The sequence below is a fragment of the Gopherus flavomarginatus genome, chromosome 6 (assembly GCF_025201925.1).
Source record: "Gopherus flavomarginatus isolate rGopFla2 chromosome 6, rGopFla2.mat.asm, whole genome shotgun sequence".
Taxonomy (NCBI): domain Eukaryota; kingdom Metazoa; phylum Chordata; order Testudines; family Testudinidae; genus Gopherus; species Gopherus flavomarginatus.
The window spans coordinates 63601011-63627391 of record NC_066622.1 but is presented as its reverse complement, the minus strand read 5'-3'; the positions used below and the strand labels follow the sequence as shown (position 1 = coordinate 63627391).

The following is a 26381-nucleotide window of genomic DNA, read 5'->3' as shown; positions in this document are numbered from 1 at the left end:
TAAAATGTTCCAAATTAGATACAAAGGGGAGCATTCAAATACCCTCTTTAGGGTTCCGTTCTTGGGTGCCAGCAGTTTTCCGGGAAGACAAATGGCTTTGGCCTGTTAAGTCACAGTGGTCTTCTGGTGACAACCACTGCTGTCAGAGCTTTTGACAATGAAGAGAAACATGTCAAGCTTTTCAAGACAAAATATCCACATCTTTGCAGACAAGGAAAATCAAATCAGAGAAGGCAGAGGATGAGACATAACCGTGGAGACAACATGAAGCAGTATAACAACATTTGAGCTCTTTCCTTATTTTAGTCCAAAAAACTTCGCACTGATCTTTTTATTTTCTGGGCCTAAATAACTGTAGTGAGAATCCACCTGTGTTAGGATTGCACACCTGGATACACGTAGACAAAGAGCTAATAGATATGAAGCAATATTATTATGTCTATCCTAGGATCCTGATTTCTGTAAATTTGTTAAGGTATCTAAATGCTAACTGCCTCTCTTGCTACAGAGTGAGAGGGGCATCACCACAGTACAATAGGGATGGGGATACTGAAATATTCTGGAAAGTTCCATCAAGTTTTAAAGAGATTGTATATGTAGCAGCAAGAGCAATTTTTCTGCCACAGGCAGAGTGCAATCCTTTGAAAGATGGTAGAGAAGAACTGTGTCATGCTTTGAGTGCAGCTGGGATCACTGGGGGAGGACAGTAAAAATGCTGTGGCTAACAGATCTTGGTTTGGTTAGCAGAGAAAGCCAAAGCTGGATGCTGAGCTGACCGGTAGAAGAAAAGTCTCTCAGCTTATTGATGTTGGGAACAGGTAAGTACCCAGAGAAGAATTCTCCTTTTCAACAATTTTGCACTGAAGGAAGTAGGGTGCGCATACACGGCTGCATGAGCAACATTAACGCTGGCATTTATTGATACTTTATAGTGGATATGTAGGGTTTTTGTTTTTTAATATATAACTATACATAGCACTGCAAAATGGAACAGCTTGTCTGCTTAGGGCACAACACTAATTGCTACATGCTAAGATTAAAAAGCCTGTGTGGCATTAAACTAACTGAACTTCTCCTAATTTAAGAAAAAGGGCTAGTACTAACAAACTTTAAGTGATCTTGGAAGTCAAGAAATGTGATATTAAATCCATAAGTTACTTGCTTTAAAGAGCAAAAAAAAAAGTGAAGACACCTGAAAAGACTTTTCTGTAATATTTTATTGATAAAGCAAGAACAGAAATTAAAAATCCTTATGAGAATAATGAACCGGCCAAACTTATTTGACTTTTTGCTTTGTTTTCTTAAGAATAAAAAGGCACTTGCAACAAGTGTTCAGTTGCTCTTTCGACTGTATGGGAAATAGATCTTTCCTATTTACTGATCTAGTCTCTGACTTCTATAGTTCTGATGTTTTTAATTAAGCAGAAGGAAAAAGAGGTCGTGTTCAGAGATGGAACTTCTTAAAAAAATTTAGTTCAAGTCAAGGATTCTTATTACAGCAGACACCAAATAAAGCTAGTCTCTAATGTAATAGTTTAAAGATGCCAGACAGATAGAAGCAGTTTTGTAGTAAACTGCAAACTCATTTCTAGTAAAGATTTTGGCAGACGGAAACTTCGCTTGTGCTGTTGGGTAGGAACCTAAAGACAATATATATCACTTTACTGAGAATAAAGTGCAGCCTTAGAAAATATGCACATCAGCACAGTTTAAGTGTGAAATTCAACGGGAGGATGTTGAAGTATAAAACCTCTTCACTAGTCTAACACTTCAACTGTTAACAGGAAACCCCAAAGCCTGAATTCAAATATCATAAAAATGAGCATACCATCATCTAGTCCACTATGCCCAGATCAGATCAATAGTTCATCTAGTCACTATGCCCATCTATGACCACAGCAAATACTGGATCCCTCAAAGCAAGAAAACTTATTCTGGAATAAGCTGCATGAAGGGAAGATTTCTTTGTAACAGCTAATCAGCTAGATATATACCTTGAAGCATGATTTATAGGCTAGTTTATGCTATCCTGTATTATCCACAAATGTCTAATCCTTAAGTCCAAATAAGCTCATAAATCTCAATGGTATCTTGTGGAAATGAGTTCCAGATGACATCTGACCAGTTTATATGCAAACAGTTGAAGCCAGATATTTAGTTTTACTGGTAGCTGAAAGCCCATGCTGTCACACACATGTAATTCATAAAGTCACATGTGTGAAAGAGCCAAAAATAAATGAGAACTTAAAAAATGGACAATAACTGACCATGAATCTGAGTGAAAACTGAACCCAGTGATATTCTAAACTAAAAGAGCTCTCAAACACATGTGTAGTAGCTCTTTCCATCACTTCACTCTGACTCAGATATGCTACACTTCAGAGCAATGTTTGGGATTGTGCAAGCTGGTTGTGTTGATCCAGGTGGAAAGTGGAGGGGGCAGAATGCATGCTGAGAGATCTTTGTTGATCTGTGCAAATGCATAGGTGGGCATTTAGGCCCAGTGATCCACCACCTGTGCAGTCTACTTTCATATAACTAATGAAACAGTTGTATACAAATCAACTGTACAGTAAGGGTGAAAACTGATTGTGTTACCTCTGAAATCACAAAAATCTAGGACAATTGGCATGGCATAGATACATGCCTTGGTGTGCACAGATGTAATTTATAAAGCCAAAATGGCTGAGAAATTAATCCCAGAAATTATTCAACCCAGTGATATTCTGAACAAAAAGAGTTCTCAACGATGCCTGAAGCCACTCCCATCGCCTCATGCTGACATTTAGGATTCCGAGTGACACAGAGTGATGTTCCTGAAATCTTATTATACAACTTACTTATTTGCCTCTGAGCTCTTCATAACTGTGCCCCAATAACCCTTCCCTGATCTGGAGGCTTGTAGTATAACCCATAACGCAGGCCACACAATCTCACCCATCCACTCCTGTAGCAAACCCTTAGCCTATGTCTGAGGGTATGGCTACATTTGGAATTGGCAGCGCTTTGAAGTGTGAGTGTAGTCAGAGCGGCAGCGCTGGGAGAGAGCTCTCCCAGCGCTGCTGCCCTGATTACACTGACGCTTTACAGCGCTGTATCTTGCAGCGCTCAGGGGGGTGTTTTTTCACACCCCAGTTGCAGCGCTGTAAAATGTGAGTGTAGCCAAGGCCTGAGTTATTGAAGTCCTCAAATTGTAGTTTGAAGACCTCAAGCTGCAGAGAATCCTCCAGCAAGTGACCCATGCCCCATGCTGCAGAGGAAGGCGAAAAACCTCCAGGGCCTCTGCAAATCTGCCCTGGAGGAAAATTCCTTCCCGACCCCAAATATGGCAATCAGTTAAACCCTGAGCATGTGGGCAAGACTCACCAGCCAGCACCCAGGAAAGAATTCTCTGTAGTAACTCAGATCCCACTCCATTTAACATCCCATCACAGACCACTGGGCATACTTACCTGCTGATAATCAAATATCAATTGCCAAATGAATTGCCAAAATTAGGTTATCCCATCATACCATCCCCTCCAAAACTTACCAAGCTTAGTCTTAAAGCCAGTTATGTCTTTTGTCCCCACTACTCCCCTTGGAAGGCTGTTCCAGAACTTCACTCCTCTAATGGTTAGAAACCTTTGTCTAATTTCAAGTCTAAACTTCCTAGTGTCCAGTTTATATCCATTTGTTCTTGTGTCCACATTGGTACTAAGCTTAAATAATTCCTCTCCCTCCTTGATATTAATCCCTCTGATATATTTATAAAGAGCAATCAAAACCCCCCTCAACCTTCTTTTGGTTAGGCTAAACAAGCCAAGCTCTGAGTCTCCTTTCATAAGATAGGTTTTCCATTCCTCAGATCATCCTAGTAACCCTTCTTTGTACCTGTTCCAGTTTGAATTCATCCTTCTTAAACATGGGACACCAGAACTGCACACAGTATTCCACTTGAGGTCTCACCAGTGCCTTGTATAACGTACTAACACCTCCTTATCTTTGCTGGAAATACCTCGCCTGATGCATCCTAAAACCGCAATAGCTTTTTTAACGGCCATATCACATTGGCAGCTCATAGTCATCCTGTGATCTCCGAGGTCCTTCTCCTCCTCTGTTACTTCCAACTGATGTATCCCCAATTTATAACCAAAATTCTTGTTATTAATCCCTAAATGCATGACCTTGAACTTTTCACTATTAAATTTCATCCTACTACTATTACTCCAGTTTACAGTGTTAACTCTAAAATCAATCTTTGTTTTCAGTGCAGCCTTTGTTGTAGCCTCTGGGTTTTAGGTACTGGCGGTTGGTTCTTTTTGTTTTTTTAAACATCAGTGCCGCTTAGAAAAAGCTTTGAGTTATGGGAGTCACTGATTTTACTTTTTCTTTCTTTCTTTCAGTGAAGCTCAGCAGAGCTATTTGCTTCACAAGGCACTGTGCTCTTAAATGTTTTCTTGTACTAGTTACTTGTGTCCAATGTTCATTCAGGAAAGTTCAAAAGTTGACAATCTTTTAGAACTTTTACTAAAGCAGCAAACAAGCCTGTATGGCATCCATGCCCTTCCCCATGTTTAAATAAAAACAGAATAATATAGAGGGTCAGCAAACCTTGTGACGAGTCCCTGAATCTCCTATTTTAATGGCAAAGCATCTTTGTCTGATATCTCCTTCTGCCCAAGAAGATCCTCAACTCAGAGGCAACAGGCTGGGATTTAGGGTAACCCAAATAAAATGTTCACACTCTTCTGTTATGAAGGAAATTTACTATCACCACTACTTCCAACCCCCATTTTAGCTCTGTACACATGGGCAAACAATGCATTCATCCTCAGGTGGAGCCAAATATGCTATTCTCCTACCAATCACTAAGGTAAAAAACGTTATCCAGGATGAACCTCTTCACTCCCCCCAACAGAAGCAATTAGTTGAGGAACTTGCAATACTCATCATTCCAACTAATCATTCCACCTGTGATAGTGAGATCACCGCCTGCCAAACCAGTGAGCAGCCCACAAGTCCATATTTTGGGTTACCTTTAAACCAGCTACTACTGGAGAGTAACTTCATATGCCTGATTTAACTCACACTAGCACCACAAATCTGATAAACTTCGATGGTGTTTCAGATAATGAAGATTTGTGGGAGTGTTTAAAGGTGGCTAAACTGTTTGGCAGATTATAAATCAAGAGTCTCAGGTTCATGCACACTTACTTTTCTTACAATAGGTTGCTGCCCCTCTATACAGCCATACCAGTTCACTAGCTTATTCCAGGCTTCAGTGGGAACCAACACATAATCCAGCTCATCAATGAGATGTTCTTTTAACGTTTGTATTTCTGGATCTAAAAAGGAAGAGAGGGAAAAAAAGTGAGATTTGAAAGTGGGATAAACTAGAAGTTCTTCATGTTTTAATGGCGTTCCACATATTCTATAAAATGCAAGATCTCTGAGACATGCAAATCAAAATTTTCTTAGCCCTTTGGATGTTGGCTAAGATTGTGAAGTTTCATACTGGGAGCTATAAAAGGTAGAAACTCAGGAAAAATTCTGTATTAATTCATTAAATGTCAGCAGTATCTTTACTGTTGAACAAGACATGGTCCTCTCCCAAGAGTCCTCCTTACTCTGACAGTCTCAGAAAATAACTGAAGTATAAATGGAAAAGTTAATTAAAATCCATTATTTAAATAGAGGCTTTCCACTGATTAAATCACTGAATTAAATTGCTCTGATTAAATCAAACTGTCCCAGCTTGGCACTGTCTCTTAGGATTTGGGTGTCAATTAAAAGGAAGAAAATAAGTTATGCAAGTCCTGGGAAATGTCATTACAAAAACAGAGGCAATAAGAATCCCAGAAAATCTTAATTGCCACAACTGCCACCTCAGAGGCCTTAAGTGCCACAAGAGCTAAATGATGAACAATCTCCCCCTGCCAGTCTGTGACAGTGCTGCACCACATTCTGAAGAAAATGATATTTCTATGGCATTATCGACCGCAAGAGGACATAGTTAACTTTCATTGTTATTAAAATAATTCAAAAAATGCAATGCAGATTGAACACAGAACTAGCCTATATTATTCATTTGTGCTACAATAGAGGATAGTTCTCTTGTGAAGCTTAATAGCCATGACAGGATGGGAGCCTTTGCATTGTGCAGCCAGCTGAGAAAGTAGAAGTCAAGAAAACCAAACAATAAGAAAGGCTGAAGCACTATCTTGGAAGAATTTGGGATGAGACATAAGATTCTTGGGAGCTCCATATAGCAACCCTCTTTCCATGCTATGAGACTCTCAAGACACACAGGCGTAAGTCCTCTTACAGCACAGGACATGATATATCTTGGTTTTAGTAACACTTCTGAAACAGTCCCACATGACAATATCATAAGCAAACTAGGGAAATGTGGTCTAGATGAAATTACTATAAAGTGGATTCATAATGGGATGAAAGACCATACTCAAAAAAAGAGTAGTTTATCAACGGTTTGCTGTCAAACTAGAAGGGTGTATCTAGTGGAGTCCTGCAGCGATCAGTCCTGCATCTGGTACTATTCAACGTTTTCATTAGTGACATGAATAATGGAGTGGAGATTGTGCTCATAAAATTTGTGGATGATACCAACCTGGGAGGGGTTGGAAGCACCTGGAGGCCAGGATTAGAATTCAAAACAACCTTGACAAATTAAGTAACTGGTCTGAAATCAACAAGATGATGTTCTATAAAGCGTGAAGTACTGCACTTTGAAAGGAAAAATCAAATGCACAATTAAAAAATGAGTCATAACTGGCTAGGTAGTGGCTGAAAAGAACTGGGTGAAGTAGCAGATCATTAATTGAATGTGAGCCAACAATGTGTTTCAGTTGTGAAAAAGGCTAATATTCTGAGGTGTATTAACAGGAGAGTCATATGTAAGACACAGGATGCAATTGTCCTACTCTACCTGGCACTAGTGAGCCTCAGCTAGAATACTGTGTCCAATTCTGAGCACACACTTTAAGATAGATGAGCATAAATTAGAGAGAGACCAGAGGAGAGCAACAAAAATGACAAAAGAAAACCTGACCTATGACCAAAAAAAAGGGAGGGGCATGTTTACTCAGGGTGGGGGGAAGAGTAGGGACCCGATAGTCTTCAAATATGTGAAGAGCTGTTATAAAGAGGATGGTGACCAATTGTTCTCCATGTCCACTGAAGGTAAGGCGAAGTAATGGGCTGAATCTATAGCAAGTGAGATTTAGGTTAGATATTATGAAAAACTTTCTAACTAACGCTAGATAAGTTCTGAAATAGATGTCCAAGGAAGTTTGTGGGATCCCCATCATTGGAGGCTTTTAAGCACAGGTTGGACAAACAGCTAACAGGGATGGTCTAGGTTTTCTTGGGCATACCTCAGGACAAGATCCTGACCTGTGATAGTCTCTTACAGCCCTATATTTCTATGATTCCAAGAAACTAGTAAGTATACAAGCTGAGGTGTTGGAAAATGGTTATTTGCAGATTTATTATGGAGCAGCTGCTAGTCGGACCATAATTAAGGTTGCTGAATTTAAAGCTGAATTTTCAACATGCTCTAAAACCATATGCACAATCAGATCTTTCCCTGCAGGGATGCCAAGAGGAACTGGGAACATTACAGTACCTTTCCCAGCATTAACAAGAACTATTTTTTTGGGGAGACCTCCAATTCAGGATTCCTATTCACATGCTCCAACAAACTTTTAACATGTTCTGTACAGCACCACTGATTTGTCAAATACTTGTTGTGGTTTGGATGAGATCACACTGCGCTAGAAGACTGAGGAAAGGGTAATAAACTACTATGATGTTACAAAGGAACACTAAACTGCAGGGAGACCTAAACTGAGCATTTCCTCATTCTCTGCCTCCCTTCTAATACTCAGGTTTTACATTTTGAGGTTCCATGTTTTGGAAAGAGAAGGCAGGACCTGTGTGCTGCAGAAATATTAACCAAGTTTTATGGCAAAAAAGTTTATGTAACACTAGGGCAGAAAATTTACACACTATATCTACAGACAATCATCAGCTGCATCTATGGACAACCAAGCAGGCATTGCAGAACAGAAGCAGTGTTACCACTGGTTTCCACTCAGCCACTGACTGTATTTTCTAATTAACTTTTAGTATGTTCATTTCCCCAAACACTTACCAAGGCACTTCAAGAAGTTAATTAAGTCCCAAACACAAATCCAGGAGAACTGGTTTGTGAGTCAGATCAAACTCAGCACTTAAAACCATCACAAACTAACTCTTATAAAAATTTAGAATTGAGCTTCATCCAGAAGGATCCACCAGTGGAGAGAATTCCAAACTCGCAATCCCTCAGTGGAAAAACAGCCTCACTGCTGTTGTTCCATAAAGGTTTGATGCACACATGAACACCAAGAGTCTCTTTCCTAGGGCCAGTGGAGTCCAGATATATCTTGCTAATAACATGATAGGGTGCCTGCCACAACAATCTCCATGCCAGACAATTGACAAAGCAGCACTAACAGTGGCTCCAAAGTAGATTGCACATTCTATGTTACATGCTATGATGTCAGGCACTTAAAGTAGCATCACAGGAGCAAGAGCATAAAGAGTGCATTGTATCACCTTACAGAAGATCAGCAAGAATTCAAAAACCCCTTATCCCCTACCCCAGACACACTAGCTTAGATCTGGTCTAGGGAACACAAAGAGAACTTTATAGCATATTTTGTTCATTTTTCAAAACATTAAGTCTAAAAAGGTTTCCTAGAGTTATTAGAATTTTGTATCAGGCTAGAAGTTCATTCAGACTGATCCAACTATCAAAATTCAAAGTGGACATACATTTTTGCTTCCAGGTGCAACTTTTGAAAGTTTTGTATTTCAGTTTCTATTTACAGTAAAGTTGACTGTCTCCAGACATTTACAGAATTTCATGTCAGTGTGTGGGAGGGAAGGAAGTAACTTCAGGCTAGGGTGTGGAGAAATGGTAGAAGATTATAATGTTTCCAGCCTTCTCAGAAAACAGAATTTATTCCTCCTTAACTTCACTCATCTGTGCTCAACCTGAAATCCTGTTCTGGCACATCATGATAAGAGCCTAGTCTGGTCAAACCCATTATTGATATTCCATTATTTCATGCTCCCTCTGGAATATACACTGTGCCCCTCAGAAAGGTTAGTGGGTTTTGTTTTTGTGAGGGCAGGGAATGAAAAGAGAAGCTAATCTGCAGATTTTTTCAGTCAGCTGGTGTCAGAGCTAAAGGACACTTTCAAAAACTGCTAAGAGCTCCTAGATTCTCCTTCTCTGCCAGACACAAATAGCTGTCAAGTGCACCTTAACTATGGAGAAATTGGAGAGGGTCCAGAGAAGAGCAACAAGAACGATTAAAGGTCTTGAGAACATGACCTATGAAGGAAGACTGAAAGAACTGGGTTTGTTTAGTTTGGAAAAGAGAAGACTGAGAGGGGATATAATAGCAGGTTTCAGGTATCTAAAAGAGCGTCATAAGGAGGAGAGAGAAAACTTGTTCATCTAAGCCTCTAAGGATAGAACAAGAAACAATGGGCTTAAATTGCAGCAAGGGAGGTTTAGGTTGGACATTAGGAAAAAGTTCCTGTCAGGGTGGTTAAACACCGGAATAAACTGTCTAGGGAGGTTGCGGAATCTCCATCTCTAGAGATATTTAAGAGTAGGTTAGATAAATGGCTATCAAGGATGATCTAGACAGTATTTGGTCGTGCCATGAGGGAAGGGGACTGGACTTGATGACCTCTCAAGGTCCCTTCCAGCCCTACAATCTATGAATCTATGAAAAACTGCATGCGTTTTACCTGCAAAGAGTCCAGAGTTATCAATGGGTCCAGGAAACAGGTTAGGCTCACCCACGTTGTACATGTCCCAGCTGTCAAAACCCACATACTTCTTCCACTGTTTGAACCACCGACTGTCAATCAAATACCTGGAACACAGTTTGAATAGCAAGATGTCAGGAGCAGCTTTCAGCTTGTACCAGCCAGAGCACATACTACAACATCGTTCTCGCTGGAGGAGGAATAGCTGGTGCAGATGCACAGGAACCCTTGCAGCTAAGAACGTCCTGGGAGCAGAGGCCACTCTAAGCTAAGGTAACCCAGCTGTGTAGGGAGCAGATCATGTTCATGGGTGGGAGGCCTGTCAACAACACAAAACAGAACCCAGTGCTGGCCAGGCCTCTTGTCCTGTCTGTGTAGTGCTGCATGCTGGCCAGGTCCAACTCTGCCTTGTACCCAACCCTTATCTCTCACTGGCTGCTGAAACCGCAGAAGCTTGTCTCAGAGCCCTCTCAGTGACAGGGACTGGTTAGATACAGGACACAAGAGATGCACCACCAACAGGGCTTGCCAACAGGGAAAGAAAAGGACTGGTTGGGAGGCAGGAGCTCTGGGAGAGGAGAGCTAAGGGGAGGCTAGCATAGTAAAAACAAAAATGAATACACACACTTGAGTATTTTAACAAATGAACAGCAGTATGACCTAGTGACTGAACTAGACGACTAGCTAAGTAGTTAGGTCGACAGAGCCCTGTTCCCAGCCTTGACTCACTGTGCAATCTCGGGAAAATCTTTTAGGCAAATATGTCCAAAATGTCCACTAACCTGGGAGGGCTTCAGTTTTTTGTTGGTCATCTTGGGTCAGCTATTGCCAGGTTTTTGGAAGTACTAAAGACTCATAACTCCAACTGACTTCAGCGGGAGTTTCTGATGCCCAGCCCCAGTAAGGAGTCCACCCAAAAACCAAGGCACTCTTGATAAGTAGATACTTTTGAATATTCAGCTCTCAACCTCTTTTTGCATCATTTTCTCTGTTCGTAAAACTTTGATAGTAATAGCTCCCTTCCATTATAATCACTTTGAGAATCACTGATAAAAAGTGCTATTTCATATAGTAACTTGTAAATAGATCATCTTTAATTCATGTAGTGTTAGTTACGGTTCCCCCTTCTCTTCATTAATGTCTGTATAATCTTGACATAAACTGGACAAGGTAGATTAATGAGAAACTACTGATTTTTGTTGTTGGACACCACCACAGGCTTTGAGTAGTACAAGCTTAGCAAGCAATTGTGGTTTCATCTTCAGTGCTCTAGATCACTCCAAACTCCCACTGAAATCAACAATGGGCCTCAAATGTAAAAGCAAGGGGCATAGGACAAGCTTTTCAGATCAGATATAATATTTGTCTGAAAAGTGCTTCCCATGCTTTCAGTGCTATATACAGTAAATAAATAAGATGAAAATGTATTGCTATGGAAACAAAGCAGATAAACTCATAGGAGATACAGTGTGCAAATGCCAATTATTTCCCTTCCAAAAGGGAATATGTAGTCTAAATGAGAAATTTCTGTTGCTATCTTTCCATATGGGAAGTTCAAACATGTCTTTAATATTTTGTGTATTTGTTTTTATCTCTTTGCCAGTTTTTACATCTTCATTTAAAAAAAAAGAATTTATTTCATTTTTCCTCTTTTTCCCTCGCTCAGTAGAACAAAGTTTCCACAACAATTTACATACCAGGTTTATATTTCAAGTTTTTCTAATGGTGGGATTTAATTTTAATTTTTTTTGTTTTGTGTTTTAGCTTTACCTACCAATGACATCACTCCCCACATTGGAGCAATTATCCGTAAGCAGGGTCTGAACTCATCCCTGAAATCTAGTGGTGAACTGGGGGGGAAAAGATTTAAGGAGCAGACCATATTTGCACAAACACACCTACTCTGCTTAGGTAACCTGCAGACAGACCTGCTTTGGTCCCTTTGGCATTTCTGTTTTGGGTTAAGATTCACTTTACTATTAAATGCAGGAGTAATGAAATATTATTGTATGAGCAAAGGGCAGCATAGCTATACATAGCATGCCCTAATTGAGGGGGTCATCCTAAAATCAAGTCCACTTGCTAAGCACGGGATAATGATTCCACACCTAAGTAAAAAGGCAGAGTGAGTGAAGGTGCCACAGGACTCTGCTGTTCCTACTTGGTGACATGGACTCCTTTTAACAAGGCATTTAACATTTGACCCTCCCCTCCAGTGTTTAAAGACAGAGCTGATCAGAGTCAGTTTAGAGTCCTTGTTTCTGTCTGTAATTAATAGAGCTGAAATCACTGATATGTTGATCTAAGGGAAGCTGGTCTTAGACTGGTGTGGAGATAATATTGCCATTAAAAGACAGTACAAAAGAGGCAACAGCAGAGACTTCCACTTACACCACTAAGAACTGGGCTGACAGAACCACAGAATCACAGCTAGAGCAAGTAGTGAGCAATGGCCCTCTGCACAAAGAATCCCACCCAAAAGCAAAGGTAGCATCTACACTAAAGCCCAGCAGCAGGGCAGCAGTAGCGTTTTAAAGGTAGACAAACCCTGAGCATTACGAAGTCCTGAAAAGCGGAATGAGCAGGTTTAAGTATTACACATTTAACGAGGGGACCCACATTAGAAACCTGCACTAAGACGCACGTTCCTGTGGCTCCACCACTGGTGACTCAGCCACTTCAGCGGGCAGAGCAAAGGCCCACATGCACGTGATGCCTCCCAAGAGCCGAGACTCGCCTTATTGAGCCACCAGCTCCGTTACAGCCAGGCACAGAGACCCACACACCAGGCCATGAGGCTCGAAGGCACCGCCATTCCCCACTCAGCCTGGCCCTCTCGGTCCAGCTCCGCTCCCTGCCCCCCCGCGTCGCGTCCCGTCCCGTCCCGTCTCGGCTCCGCTCCGCTCCCCCCTCACACGCACACCTCGTTCCCTCCCCCGCCAGCTCCGTTCCCCGGCCCCACTCGCTCCCCTCCGCCCGGCACGGCTTGTCACTGCCAGGGGCAGCCCTCCTCTCACCAGGACTCGCCCGGCCTCAGAGCTATCCCTAGCAGCGGCCCCAGCTCTGCCCGCTGGGCCCCGACATCCGGCCTCTGGCCACAGTCTAGCTCCGCCGCCATGTCCGCACACCCGATACCCCCCGCCCTGCAGCGGATATCCGGCCTGGCCGCACCGGCCAACGTGCGCAGGCGCACTGCCTTCCTCCCTCCCGCCGTCAGCCGCCCGGGCTCCAGGCGCCCCTGGCAGCACAGCTCCCCTGCGGGAGGCGGGCCCCGCGCGCGGAAACCCGTGGGACTGGCTGCTTGACGGAATGTGCGGCTTGGCTGACACTAAGCATGCGCAGTAACGTCCACTGAGACCGCTGCCCTCAGTGGGCATTAAATCCGCTCCCTGTGGTATTTATGTGGGGTGTGCACAGTCGCCTAGCCAAGCGATGGCATCTTCAGGGGAATGGTGCATTCTTCCAGGCCACCGCTGAACCTAGTCAGCGGGCATTCCTGGACGAAATGCATCATTGTCTGTGTTGTGTGCAGCTGCACAAAGGGCTGTCACGAAGGCCCCAGCGATACTGGTTTCTTGCACAGAGACCTTGGCTCGTCGGGAACCTGTTCAACAGGAACCATTGGCGACAGGGCAGGTCAAAACCAGGTGGGCAGATTGTGGGGTCAGCGATGAGGCACTGGTTGGGGATTATAACAGATATCCATTCCTCTTGCCAGACTGTTTCTGCCCTAACATCCTGGCATAGCGGATGAGACCATGACAGGCAACGTGATGGCAAACGTGCAGCTGGTGGTTTAAAAAGGTCATTGTGCAGCAGCGAGCTTGAGTTGGCGCATACTTTCTCCACTTGCCAGTGACAAACTCTCGTCTGATATGTGGAGGAGCAATATTGCTCAGAACTGGAAGCCATTGGACTGGAGTCGGATGCAGGGTGCCAGAGGTGATACGCATGGCAGCATGTAACTGCATATTCACCATTTTAGTGCGTGATAATCTACTCCAAACTGGTGCACAGTACTCTGCCACTGAATATGAGGTGGCAAGAGCTGACATCTGCAAAGTTGGAGCACGAGCACTCCATGATGAACCTGCCAGTTTGCTAAGGTTGTTGCACATCTTAACTTTAGCTGCTGTCTTCTTCAGGTGGGCATGATAACTCAGTGTGCAGTCTAAGGTCACACCTAGAGAGACCAGTTCTACTTCATGCTTCTCCTTCTGACCATTCAGATAAACATTCAGGTCTCGGGTTCCACAGGTGTGATGAAGATGGAACAAACTGGAGACTGTTTTTATGATACTTCGCTGGAGGCTCCAAGTCTTATAGTAGTCAGCTAACTTTATCATGTCCAGGTTTAAGGTGGCATCAAGTTTGTGAAACATCCAGGCCTGGGTACCACAACAGATGTTGTCTGCGTAAATGAACTTGCATGACTCTGTTTTTGGCAGGTCACTGATGTAAAGGTTGAAGAGAGCTGGAGAAATCACATAGCCCTGGGGTAACCCATTGCTCTATCTTCTCCATCATATGGATGAGAGGAGACAACCGAGAAGATGAGCTTTACCTGCTCCAGCCGCAAGTGTGGGAGTCTGCTCTGATGCCTTAGAACAGCGCAGCAGCCACCTGCACTCTGCCAACCCTCAGTGATACCCAGCCAGGTAGCCGGACACCTACTTAAAGTGGCCAGAGCACCTATGAAGTAACACGTGCGAAGACAAATGAGGAACAAATGGCATATTTTTAAATGTCTACACCAGAACAGAAACTGCCCAGAACCATTCACTGCAGCAGAGTACCATCAAGTGTGGAACAACTGCAGGCTATGACAACATATCTCCAGAATTTCTGAAAAATCTTGGCCCCCATGCTTGTCTTTTGCTTCTGAAATTCTTCACCAGGATCATCAGTGAAGGTAGGCTACCGAAGATATGGTGCACTGCAAAAATCATTGTTCTCTTAAAGCCTGGAAAGGACCCAAGTCAAGCCTCAAGCTATCGTCCAATATCATTATTGTCGGTGTGCTTCAAGGCACTGGAGCGCTTGGTCCTACAGCGCATATTACCCTATGTGGAGAGAATTTTGAGCCCCAAACAAGCCAGCTTTCACCGAGGCCATAGCACATGTGACCAAGTACTTGTGCTGACTGCATTTGTTGAAAATGGCTTCCAGATAAACTTGAAAATAGGCGCTGGTTTCATTGATCTAACAGTGGCGTACAATACGGATGGCACACTGGCCTGCTCGTGAAGGTATCACGCTATCTTGAGTCACAGGCGTTGTTGAACTGTTCCTCCACAATAGGCTCCCTCTGGGGCCAGGGGCAAGCAGGGGAGATGGGCACAGTCTGTGCCGGGGGGGAACAGAAAACAGTAGGAATGGGCAGGAGAGGGACTGAGGGGTAAAATCGGGGAGGGGGTATAGGTGCCAGGTTTGAGGCACTACCTGAGGGGGGCAGAGGGGAAACCCCACACAGGGAGGGGCAGAGGGAGTAACAGTGTCCCCAAGGGCAGTGAGCTACATGCAGCGTTTGCAAAGATAGGCAGGTTGTAACCCCTGTCATAGGGCTGTCTGGCACAGCATCCACGTCCCAGGACTGGGGTTTGTGCATCCCAGTGCCTACACAAGGCAGCTCTACCCTAGCTGGTGTGATGTATGGAACTGGTAAAGTTAAACATTTTACACACACCCGCAAAAAACTATCTATATATCATGCAATCATAGAATATCAGGGTTGGAAGGGACCTCAGGAGGTCATCTAGTCCAACCCCCTGCTCAACTCCCCCAACTAAATCATCCCAGCCAGGACTTTGTCCAGCCTGATCTTAAAAACCTCTAAGGAAGGAGATTCCACCACCTCCCTAGGTAACCCATTCCAGTGCTTCACCACTCTCCTAGTGAAAAAGTTTTTCCTAATAATATCCAACCTAAACCTCCCCACTGCAACTTGAGACTCCTTGTTCTGTCATTTGGTACCACTGAGAACAGTCCAGATCCATCCTCTTTGGAATGCCCTTTCAGGTAGTTGAAAGCAGCTATCAAATCCTCCCTCATTCTTCTCTTCTGCCGACTAAATAATCCCAGTTCCCTCAGCCTCTCCTCATAAGTCATGTGCTCCAGCCCCCTAATCATTTTTGTTGCCCTCCGCTGGACTCTTTCCATTTTTTCCACATCCTTCTTGTAGTGTGGGGCCCAAAACTTGACACAGTACTCCAGATGAGGCCTCGCCAATGCTGAATACAGGGGAATGATCACGTACCTCGATCTGCTGGCAATGCTTCTACTTATACAGCCCAAAATGCTGTTAGTCTGCTTGGCAACAAGGGCACACTGTTGACTCATATCCAGCTTCTCGTTCACTGTAACCCCTAGGTCCTTTTCTGCAGAAGTGCTGCCTAGCCACTTGGTCCCTAGTCTGTAGCCGTGCGTGGGATTCTTCCATCCTAAGTGCAGGACTCTGCACTTGTCCTTTTTGAATCTCATCAGATTTCTTTTGTCTAGGTCCCTCTGTATCTTATCTCTGCCCTCCAGCGTATCTACCACTCCTCCCAGTTTAGTGTCATGTGCAAACTTGCTGAGGGTGCAGTCCACGCCATTCTCCAGATCAGGAATGAAGATATTTAACAAAACTGGCCTCAGGACTGACCCTTGGGGGACTCCACTTGATACCGGCTGCCAACTAGACATAGAGCCGTTGATCACTACCCCTTGAGCCCAATGATCTAGCCAGCTTTCTATTCACCTTATAGTCCATTCATCCAGCCCATACTTCTTTAACTTGCTGGCAAGAATACTGTGGGAGACTGTATCAAAAGCTTTGCTAAGTCAAGGAATAACACATCCACTGCTTTCCCCTCATCCACAGACCCAGTTATCTCGTCATAGAAAGCAATTAGGTTAGTCAGGTATGTCTTTCCCTTGGTGAATCCATGCTGACTGTTCCTGGTCACTTTCCTCTCCTCTAAGTGCTTCAGAATTGATTCCTTGAGGACCTGCTCCATGATTTTTCCGGGGACTGAAGTGAGGCTGACTGGCCTGTAGTTACCCGGATCCTCCTCCTTCCCTTTTTTTAAAGATTGGCAGTACATTAGCCTTTTCCCAGTCATCCGGGACCTCCCCCGTTCGCCATGAGTTTTCAAAGATAATGGCCAATGGCTCTACAATCACATCCACCAACTCCTTTAGCACCTTCAGATGCAGCACATCTGGCCCCATGGACTTATGCTCATCCAGCTTTTCTAAATAGTCCTGAATCACTTCTTTCTCCACAGAGGGCTGGTCACCTCCTTCCCATACTGTGCTGCCCAGTGCAGCAGTCTGGGAGCTGACTTTGTTTGTGAAGACAGAGGCAAGAAAAGCATTGAGTACATTAGCTTTTTCCACATCCTCTGTCACTAGGTTGCCTCCCCCATTCAGTAAGGGGCCCACACTTTCCCTGACCACCTTCTTGTTCCTAACATACCTGTAGAAACCCTTCTTGTTACTCTTAATATCCCTTGCTAGCTGCAACTCCAAGTGTGATTTGTCTACTCCTGCATGCCTGAGCAATATCTTTATACTCCTCCCTGGTCATTTGTCCAATCTTCCACTTCTTGTAAGCTTCCTTTTTGTGTGTAAGATCAGCAAGGATTTCATTGTTAAGCCAAGCTGGTCGCCTGCCATCTACACATTGGATGGTTTTTCCTGCAACCTCAATAAGGATTCTTTAAAATACAGCCTGCTCTCCTGGACTCCTTTCCCCCTCATGTTATTCTCCCAGGGCATCCTGCCCATCAGTTCCCTGAGGGAGTCAAAGTCTGCTTTTCTGAAGTCCAGGGTCCGTATTGTGCTGCTCTCCTTTCTTCCTTGTGTCAAGATCCTGAACTTGACCATCTCATGCTCACTGCCTCCCAGGTTCCCATCCACCATTATCCATTCCTATATCCCATCCATTCCCATTTCCCAGCATTAGACATCCTCACAGTTTCCTGTCAATGGCCTGGACTTCCAATTTAAACAAAAAAATCAGCAAACCAAAGCATGAAGTGATAGCTGCAAATGTTTTTGCTCTATAGGCAAATGATTGATTAATTAATTAACTATCTGAAAAATGTTGAATGTGTGTCATAGAATCATAGATTATTAGGGTTGGAAGGGACCTCAGTAGATCATCTAGTCCAACCCCCTGCTCAAAGCAGGACCAATCCCCAATTGGCCCCCTCAAGGACTGAATTTACAGCCCTGGGTTTAGCAGGCCAGGGCTCAAACCACTGAGCTATCCCTCCCCCCTGTGTGTTGATGCATCAAATCGCAGACCGGTGAAACTGGTTCCTGGCTTGATTTGCTATTTCAGGGCTTATGAAGGCAGTGCATGTGGTCACACTGAACTTGTAGATTTTGTCAAACTTAAAAGGCGAGACCTCAGAACTTATTGCAGCTGAAATAATAAGGTTGTGCCATTCTCAGTAGATAATACAAACACAAACTTTGGCAGCCTCTACAAACGTGGAAGATGCATGCCAAAGTAAGATGAGCATAGGCCTTGGATACCCTGCTCATGTCATGCACAATTGTGCCTGAACTGCAGGGGATAGAATGCCTTCAATGTCTACTGCACTTGTAATCAGGGCCATCCTTAGGCATATGCAGAATATGCAGCTCCATAGGGCACCACGAAATTTGGGGCACCAAATTGCCCCAAATTTCATGGTGCCCTACACAACTGCGTGCTTCGTATGTGGCATCGCCAGCAGCCAGCCCCATCCCCCAGCTGGCCCCCCTCTGCATTCCTCGATGGGTGCGGGGCCTGGGACAACTCCCTCTGCCCCTGCCCCACCTCTTCCCACCCCCATTTTCCACCCCTTCTCCCAACCTCCTTTCCCCAGCAACGGATGTGGCCCAGGGAATTTGGTGGGGGCCTGGCAATGGCAGCAGAAGTCAGGCCTACCCCCGCACTCAGCGGCAGTGGCAGGAAGCAGAACAACCCAGCCCCAACCCACTCAACTCCACTGGTTTCCTGCACTCCGCTCCACAGGCTCCTCGCTGTGTCACTCTGCTTCCCACTGCGGGGGGGCGGACCCTTTCCCCCAAACCGCCTCCCCCAAATGACACGGCTGGGGTGGATGGATCAGAGAGGGCTGAGGTCGGGTCATTCTGCTTCCTGCTGCTGGTGCCAGGTCCCCCACTCGCCCCCCGGGCCGCTCTGGGCCTGTGGGGCCCCCCAAAGTGGCCCTCCACAGCTCCTGCCTCCATGGCCCCACAGGCCTTGAGCACAGCCCAGACCCTCCGTGAGGGGGGCAGAATGGGGGACCAGGTGCTTGGGATGCGTAGGACACTCTAATTGGTAGGACGGTCCTGCTTGTAATTAAGATTTTTGGATATTTTCATATATTTGCTGTTCACATAGACTGAAAAGTTTTTGTGAGTACATGGGACAAGAATATCAGAATATCGTGGGAGGCAGTAGTGTCAGATGGCTGTTGATGTTATCTGCTTTAGAGAGGATCCTTCAACTCTGAGTCATTGAAGTTGTTTTTCTCGTCAGAGGAAAAAGTGCCGAGTAGTTCCTCACAAAATATTTGAACACCCATGTACCAAACTCTGGCTTGCTTTTATCTATGCAAAAATGACACGTTTTTGTGACAATCAAAATGCTTGAGGGAGATGATCACTATGCCGTAAAATGGGCGGATATCTTAAACAATCTCAAAAAGAAGCTGGTTACAAGGTATGAAGAAGACTTTTTACTTGTTTTACTGAGAAAACTACTTAGAGTCCTAGAAGAAGTGGGGGTCATGACACATCACTTCTGTCTTAATATGTTGACATCTTTTTTTGATACAGCCATAAAATAAATACATGCGCAGGGAAAGCGTACAGATGACTTGAGAGATTTGAAGTGTCTGCTTTTAAATAAAGTTTCTTTAAGATCCAAGGTTGAAACAGCAGTCAAGTTACTGCAGAAGAAATGCCTGAATGTGACAATTAACAAAGAAGTACTGTTTGCTGAAGTAACTCCATTCAATAAATGTATGACAGGAAAACTGTGTGAATGGAATGACAACTACAATTATCACAGTTTATGGCAGATGGGATGAAGTAATCAAGCTGTCAAGGTTCCCCACCCACACTCTGAACTCTGGGCTACAGATGTGGGGACCGACATGAAAGACTCCCTAATCTTATATTCTACCAGCCTCGGTTAAAACTTTCCCAAGCCCCAAATTCCTTTCCTTGTCCTTGGATGGTATTGCTGCCAAGTGATTTACACAAAAATTCAGGGAAGGGTCACTTGGAATCTCTATCCCCCAAAAATATCCTCCCAAAACCCTTCACCCCGCTTCCTGGGGAGGCTTGAGAATAATATATCAACCAATTGTCTTGGCAGTGTAAGCACAGACCAGACCCTTTGTCTTCAGGACATTGAAATCAATCAGGTTCTTAAAATAATAACTTTATTTATAAAGAAAAAGTAAAAGAATCACACCTGCAAAATCAGGATGGAAGGTAACTTTACAGGGCAATAAAAAGATTAAAACACAGAGAAGTTCCCTCTGGGCTCAGCTTCACAGTACAAAAACAGGAATAAAACTACCTCTGTAGCATAGAAAAATTCACAAGCCAAAACAAAGGATAACCTAACACATTTCCTTGTCCTACTTACAATTCTGTGGTTTTAGATGGATTATTCCAGGTATATTTTCAGAAGTTATTCCTGTCCAGAGAGGGAATAACAAAGGAAAACAACAAACAAATCCTTCCCCCCCCCATCCCCCAGATTTGAAAGTATCTTTTTTCCTCATTGGTCCTTCTGGTCAGATGCCAAGTAGGTTATTTGAACTGTTTAACCTCTTACAGGTAAGGCGATTCAGTACAGCTGCCAAGGAGGGATATTATGCTACCCTTCACTCTATATTTATGACACAAGCATTTTAGAGAATCCTCAGTACCACATGCAAATATTAAAAAAATGTCAGAACTGATGCTTCACTCTAGAGAGTGTTTTCTGTCATGAATGACCTGTGCACAGCAGAAAAATCCAATTACAAGTTTGAAACTTTGAAAACCATTCTCATTGGCTAAGCAGCAGTTCTGCAGAGAAGGATCTGGGGATTACAGTGGATGAGAAGCTGGGTATGAGTCAGCAGTGTGCCCTTGTTGCCAGGATGGCTAACAGCATATTGGGCTGCATTAGTAGGAGCATTGCCAGCAGATCGAGGGAAGTGATTATTCCCCTTTATTCGGCACTAGTGAGGCCACATCTGGAGTCTTGCGTCCAGTTTGGGGCCTCCCACTACAGAAAGGATGTGAACAAATTGGAGAGAGTCCAGCGGAGGGCAACAAAAATGATTAGGGGGCTGGGGCACATGACTTAGGAAGAGAGGCTGAGAGAACTGGGCTTGTTTAGTCTGCAGAAGAGAAGAGTGAGGGAAGATTTGATAGCAGCCTTCAACTACCTGAAGGGGGGTTTCAAAGAGGATGGAGCTCAGTTGTTCTCAGTGGTGGCAGATGACAGAAGAAGGAGCAATGGTTTCAAGTTGCAGTGGGGGAGGTCTAGGTTGGATATTAGGAAACACTATTTCACTGAGAGGGTGGTGAAGCACTGGAATGGGTTACCTAGGGAGGTGGTGGAATCTCCATCCTTAGAGGTTTTTAAGACCCAGCTTGACAAAGCCCTGGCTGGGATGATTTAGATGGGGTTGGTCCTGCTTAAGCAGGGTGTTGGACTAGATGACCTCCTGAGGTCTCTTACAACCCTAATCTTCTATGATTCTATGACTGTCAAAATAAACTTCACTTTGCCCTGTCTTGAGTTCAGCAAACTGAGCAAGAACATTAACATTCTAAAACAGATATACTCATCAGAAATACAACTAGTAATCCAGCAAGCTTCTCCAATACTCACCAGTATTCCTGGTGCTGGCAGCACAATTCCTTATATGCATCCATAGGTGGCAGTTTTCCATCTACAGCTGATTTCCACCTCTTAGACCATTGGAGGAGTATGCAGAGGTCTTCCAGGGAGTATATCTGTTCATCTAGATATTTGCCTAGTTTTACAACAGACTACATAAAAATCACTAGCGAAGTCAGTACAAACTAACTTCATACAGTGATGTGGTTATATAGCTCAATACACTGAAATTTAAGTACAATATTTATATTCCAATTTATTTTATAATTATATGGTAAAAAAGGAGAAAGTAAGCAATTTTTCAGTACTAGTGTGCTGTGACACTTTTGTATTTTTATATCTGATTTTGTAAGCAAGTAGTTTTTAAGTGAGGTGAAACATGTGGGTAAGCAAGACAAATCAGACTCCTGAAAAGGGTACAGTAGTCTGGAAAGATTGAGAGCCACTGTCCTAGACATTTGGGGGGAACTGTGAAAAATTGAGGGACCTTTTTTGTTTTATTTTACATATAAACTCTATAAAATCATTTTGTTTGTAGTTTTATAATGCTCCACTAGGTGGTGAAAAGTCACTTCTGTTCATTCTCATTTAAAATTGTTACATTCTTTATAGCCACATTATGGTTGACTACATGGTTGTATGGTGGAGGTTTAGCTCCAGGTAGATTCCACTAGCAGAAGCAACAAAGTAGTCGTGCCAGTTTTCTTGAAATGCAGAGATAACACAGCACTCATTGATAAATCTGTGAAAAGTAAATGTTGAGTGATGTGAAGAAAAAGATTATTTAAATAGACCATACTATGGACAGTGGGTACAGAAAACTGATATTTCTTGAACAGTGTTTTTGTATTGTTTGTAACTGGTGTCTGAATGCACTTCTTTAGCGTGGTGTCACCTTCACTGTGATTATATATATGCATATTTATAGTGTATATTTTAATAGTTACATATATAACTGTTAACATAGAAATGTTTTGCTTTGTTACGCTCCACAACTTACATTTTCAGTCTTGGCTACTTTGCTGTGCTCTCACCCCATGCATCCGCACATTTGTTTTACAAACAATATGGTCACTTTAGATTGCTAGTAGTTTTAGCAATGACAGCTGTGTTTCTAGTATAACACTGCCTATGTTTTTACTGTGGTTTTTAATTTGGAATTTTTAATTCAAAATTTTTCTTCTTGTTGTTATAGCACAAGTTTATTCTGATGGATCATGTGACATCCATTTTGACTGATTTCCTGGTCTGGTGTCAAAACTTCTTCATTTTAATTTGACCCACCAATGGGGATTGCCTTTCTCAACTGTTGTTATGCTTCTCAATCCAGCTCTTCGCACTCTTTTGCATTTCACTGCTGGTGTGTAGAACTTGGTTTCCAAATATTCACTAAGGGCAGTATACTATCTCATATTAAATCCTTTTGAAAGGCAACTATCTACTGTGATTTTTATTAAAACACATCTACAATCCCAAGATTACTTAACCACAATAACTCTAAAGTCCTGAGTTACATACCCACAAGTCATGACATATAAAAAAAAATATTTGTACCTTTTTGTTCATGAGCCTTTCGTGTGCAGTAGGCCCAGATCCACAAAGCCTTAACACCTTAGTGAATCTTGGCCTAATCTCATACTTCTGTTGTTATCTCACACAAACAATTCATATCCCTAAGGCCACTACAAACTTATGTTTACTCAAATTACATCAACATAGAGCCACCACAGTTAGTAGATCATGGTTCTGAATTCAGTACGGAAGTAAAAATACTGTTTTTACTATTTCTTCAATCTCAAAAATAAGTCACATTATCAGGTCCTAGATAATTGATGGTGAATATAGGCTTCATTATCCTCATGAGTTTATTTAATGTGAATTGTTGCGGACAAGTTTTTCAGCCCACCCTCCCTCTTTTTGCAAACACTGCAGGTGGCTCATCCAATGAGATGTTGCTATGAAAAAAATTCTGTCTCCTTACCTACCAATACCCCTTCTCCTCCCAATATATTTTTCCATATAGTAATACTAAAAGATGGGATAGCAAACCACACTAATTTCATGCAGAAGAGGGGAAGGAGTATACATTCAGGCTTTTCCAACGGAAAGATTCTGGCATAATTTTTCTTTCAGTTTAACCTGATTTTTTTTTTTTTTTTTTTTTTTTTTTGGTAAATACAAACACACCACACATAGTATCACCAGCCCATACCACCCACAAATCAATGGCTGGATGAAAACACCAACAAATCCATCAAAAGGTAATTTTAGGGTGAAAAAATTCTAGTACTAGAGGCAAATAGAATGCACCATGCCATAAGTGCTCATAAGTTTTTGGAAAGTGTAGGGGACAATTTCCTGGTCCAAGGCCTGGAGGAACCAGCTAGGGGCAGAGCTCTTCTTGACCTGCTGCTCACAAGCAGAGAAGAGTTAGTAGGGGAAGCAAAAGTGGATGGGAACCTGGGAGGCAGTGACCATGAGATGGTAGAGTTCAGGATCCTGACACAAGGAAGAAAGGAGACTAGCAGAATACAGACCCTGGATTTCAGAAAAGCAGACTTTGACTCCCTCAGGGAGCTGGTGGGTGGGATCCCCTGGGAAAACAACATGAGGGGGGAAGGAGTCCAGGAGAGCAGGCTGTATTTTAAAGAATCCTTATTGAGGTTGCAGGAAAAAAACAACCCAATGTGTAAGAAGAATAGTAAATATGGCAGGCGACCAGCTTGGCTTAACAGTGAAATCCTTGCTGATCTTAAACGCAAAAAAGCAGCTTACAAGAAGTGGAAGATTGGACAAATGACCAGGGAGGAGTATAAAAATATTGCTCAGGCATGCAGGAGTGAAATAAGGAAGGCCAAATCAAACTTGGAGTTGCAGCTAGCAAGAGATGTTAAGAGTAACAAGAAGGGTTTCTTCAGGTATGTTAGCAACAAGAAGTCAAGGAAAGTGTGGGCCCCTTACGGACAGAGGATGTGGAAAAAGCTAATGTACTCAATGATATTTTTGCTTCTATCTTCACAAAAAAGGTCAGCTTCCAGGCTGCTGCACTGGGCAGCACAGTATGGGGAGAAGGTGACCATCCCTTAGTGGAGAAAGAAGTGATTCGGGACTATTTAGAGAAACTGGAAAAGCACAAATCCATGGAGCCGGATGCGCTTCATCCGAGAGTGCTAAAGGAGTTGGCGGATGTGATTGCAGAGCCATTGGCCATTATCTTTGAAAACTCATGGTGAATGGGGGAGGCCCAAGATGACTGGAAAAAGGCTACTATAGTGCCCATCTTTTAAAAAGGGAAGAAGGAGGAACCAGGGAACTACAGGCCAGTCAGTCTCACCTCAGTCCCTGGAAAAATCATGGAGCAGGTCCTCAAGGAATCAATTCTGAAGCACTTAGAGGAGAGGAAAGTGATCAGGAACGGTCAGCATGGAGTCACCAAGGGCAAGTCATGCCTGACTAACCTAATTGCCTTCTATGAGGAGATAACTGGGTCTGTGGATGAGGGGAAAGCAGTGGATGTGTTATTCCTTGACTTTAGCAAAGCTTTTGATACAGTCTCCCACAGTATTGTTGCCAGCAAGTTAAAGAAGTATGGGCTGGATGATTGAACTGTAAGGTGGATAGAAAGCTGGCTAGATCATCGGGCTCAATGAGTAGTGATCAACGGCTCCATGTCTAGTTGGCAGCCGGTATCAAGTGGAGTGCCCCAAGGGTCAGTCCTGGGGCAGGTTTTGTTCAATATCTTCATTAATGATCTAGAGGATGGCGTGGACTGCACCCTCAGCAAGTTTGCACATGACACTAAACCTGGAGGAGTGGTAGATACACTGGAGGGTAGGGACAGGATACAGAGGGACCTAGACAAATTAGAGGACTGGGCCAAAAGAAACTTGAGGAAGTTCAACAAGGACAAGTACAGATTCCTGCACTTAGGATGGAAGAATCTCATTCACTGTTACAGACTAGGGACCAAATGGTTAGGAAGCAGTGCTTCGGAAAGGGACCTAGGGGTTACAGTGGACGAGAAGCTGGATATGAGTCAACAGTGTGCCCTTGTTGCCAAGAAGGCTAATGGCATTTTGGGCTGTATAAGTAGGGGCATTGCCAGCAGATTGAGGGATGTGATCATTCCCCTCTATTCAACATCGGTGAGGCCTCATCTGGAATACTGTGTCCAGTTTTGGGCCCCACATTACAAAAAGGATGTGGAAAAATTGGAAAGAGTCCAGTGGAGGGCAACAAAAATGATTAGGGAGCTGGAGCACATGACTTATGAGGAGAAGCTGAGGGAACTGGGATTGTTTAGTCTGCAGAAAAGAAGAATGAGGGGGGGATTTGATAGCTGCTTTCAACTACCTGAAAGGGGGTTCCAAAGAGGATGGATCTAGACTGCTCTCAGTGGTACCTGATGACAGAACAAGGAGCAATGGTCTCAACTTGCAGTGGGGGAGGTTTAGATGGGATATTAGGAAAAACTTTTTCACTAGGAAAGTGGTGAAGCACTGGAATGAGTTACCTAGGGAGGTGGTAGAATCTCCCTCCTTAGAGGTTTTTAAGGTCAGGCTTGACAAAGCCCTGGCTGGGATCATTTAGTTGGGAATTGTTCCTACTTTGAGCACGGGGTTGGACTAGATGACCTCCTGAGGTCCCTTCCAACCCTGAT

The 26381-nt window shown here is 43.5% G+C and overlaps 1 protein-coding gene and 1 long non-coding RNA gene across 2 annotated transcripts in view; one reads left to right on the top strand and one right to left on the bottom strand.

Annotated features, from left to right (window-relative positions):
- LOC127054156 (ubiquitin carboxyl-terminal hydrolase 4-like) overlaps window positions 1-13167 on the bottom strand; it is a 122700-nt gene extending 109533 nt beyond the window's left edge. The window contains 5 exon segments of the mRNA XM_050960072.1: window positions 5197-5327; window positions 9811-9938; window positions 12849-13003; window positions 13005-13113; window positions 13115-13167. Of these exon segments, the coding sequence (XP_050816029.1) occupies window positions 5197-5327; window positions 9811-9938; window positions 12849-13003; window positions 13005-13113; window positions 13115-13167 (576 nt within the window).
- On the top strand, window positions 13067-23155 carry LOC127054327 (uncharacterized). The gene is made up of 2 exons (XR_007775219.1): window positions 13067-15080; window positions 22917-23155. It is a non-coding gene; the product is annotated as an uncharacterized LOC127054327 (long non-coding RNA).
- Window positions 23156-26381: the final 3226 nt, after the last annotated feature.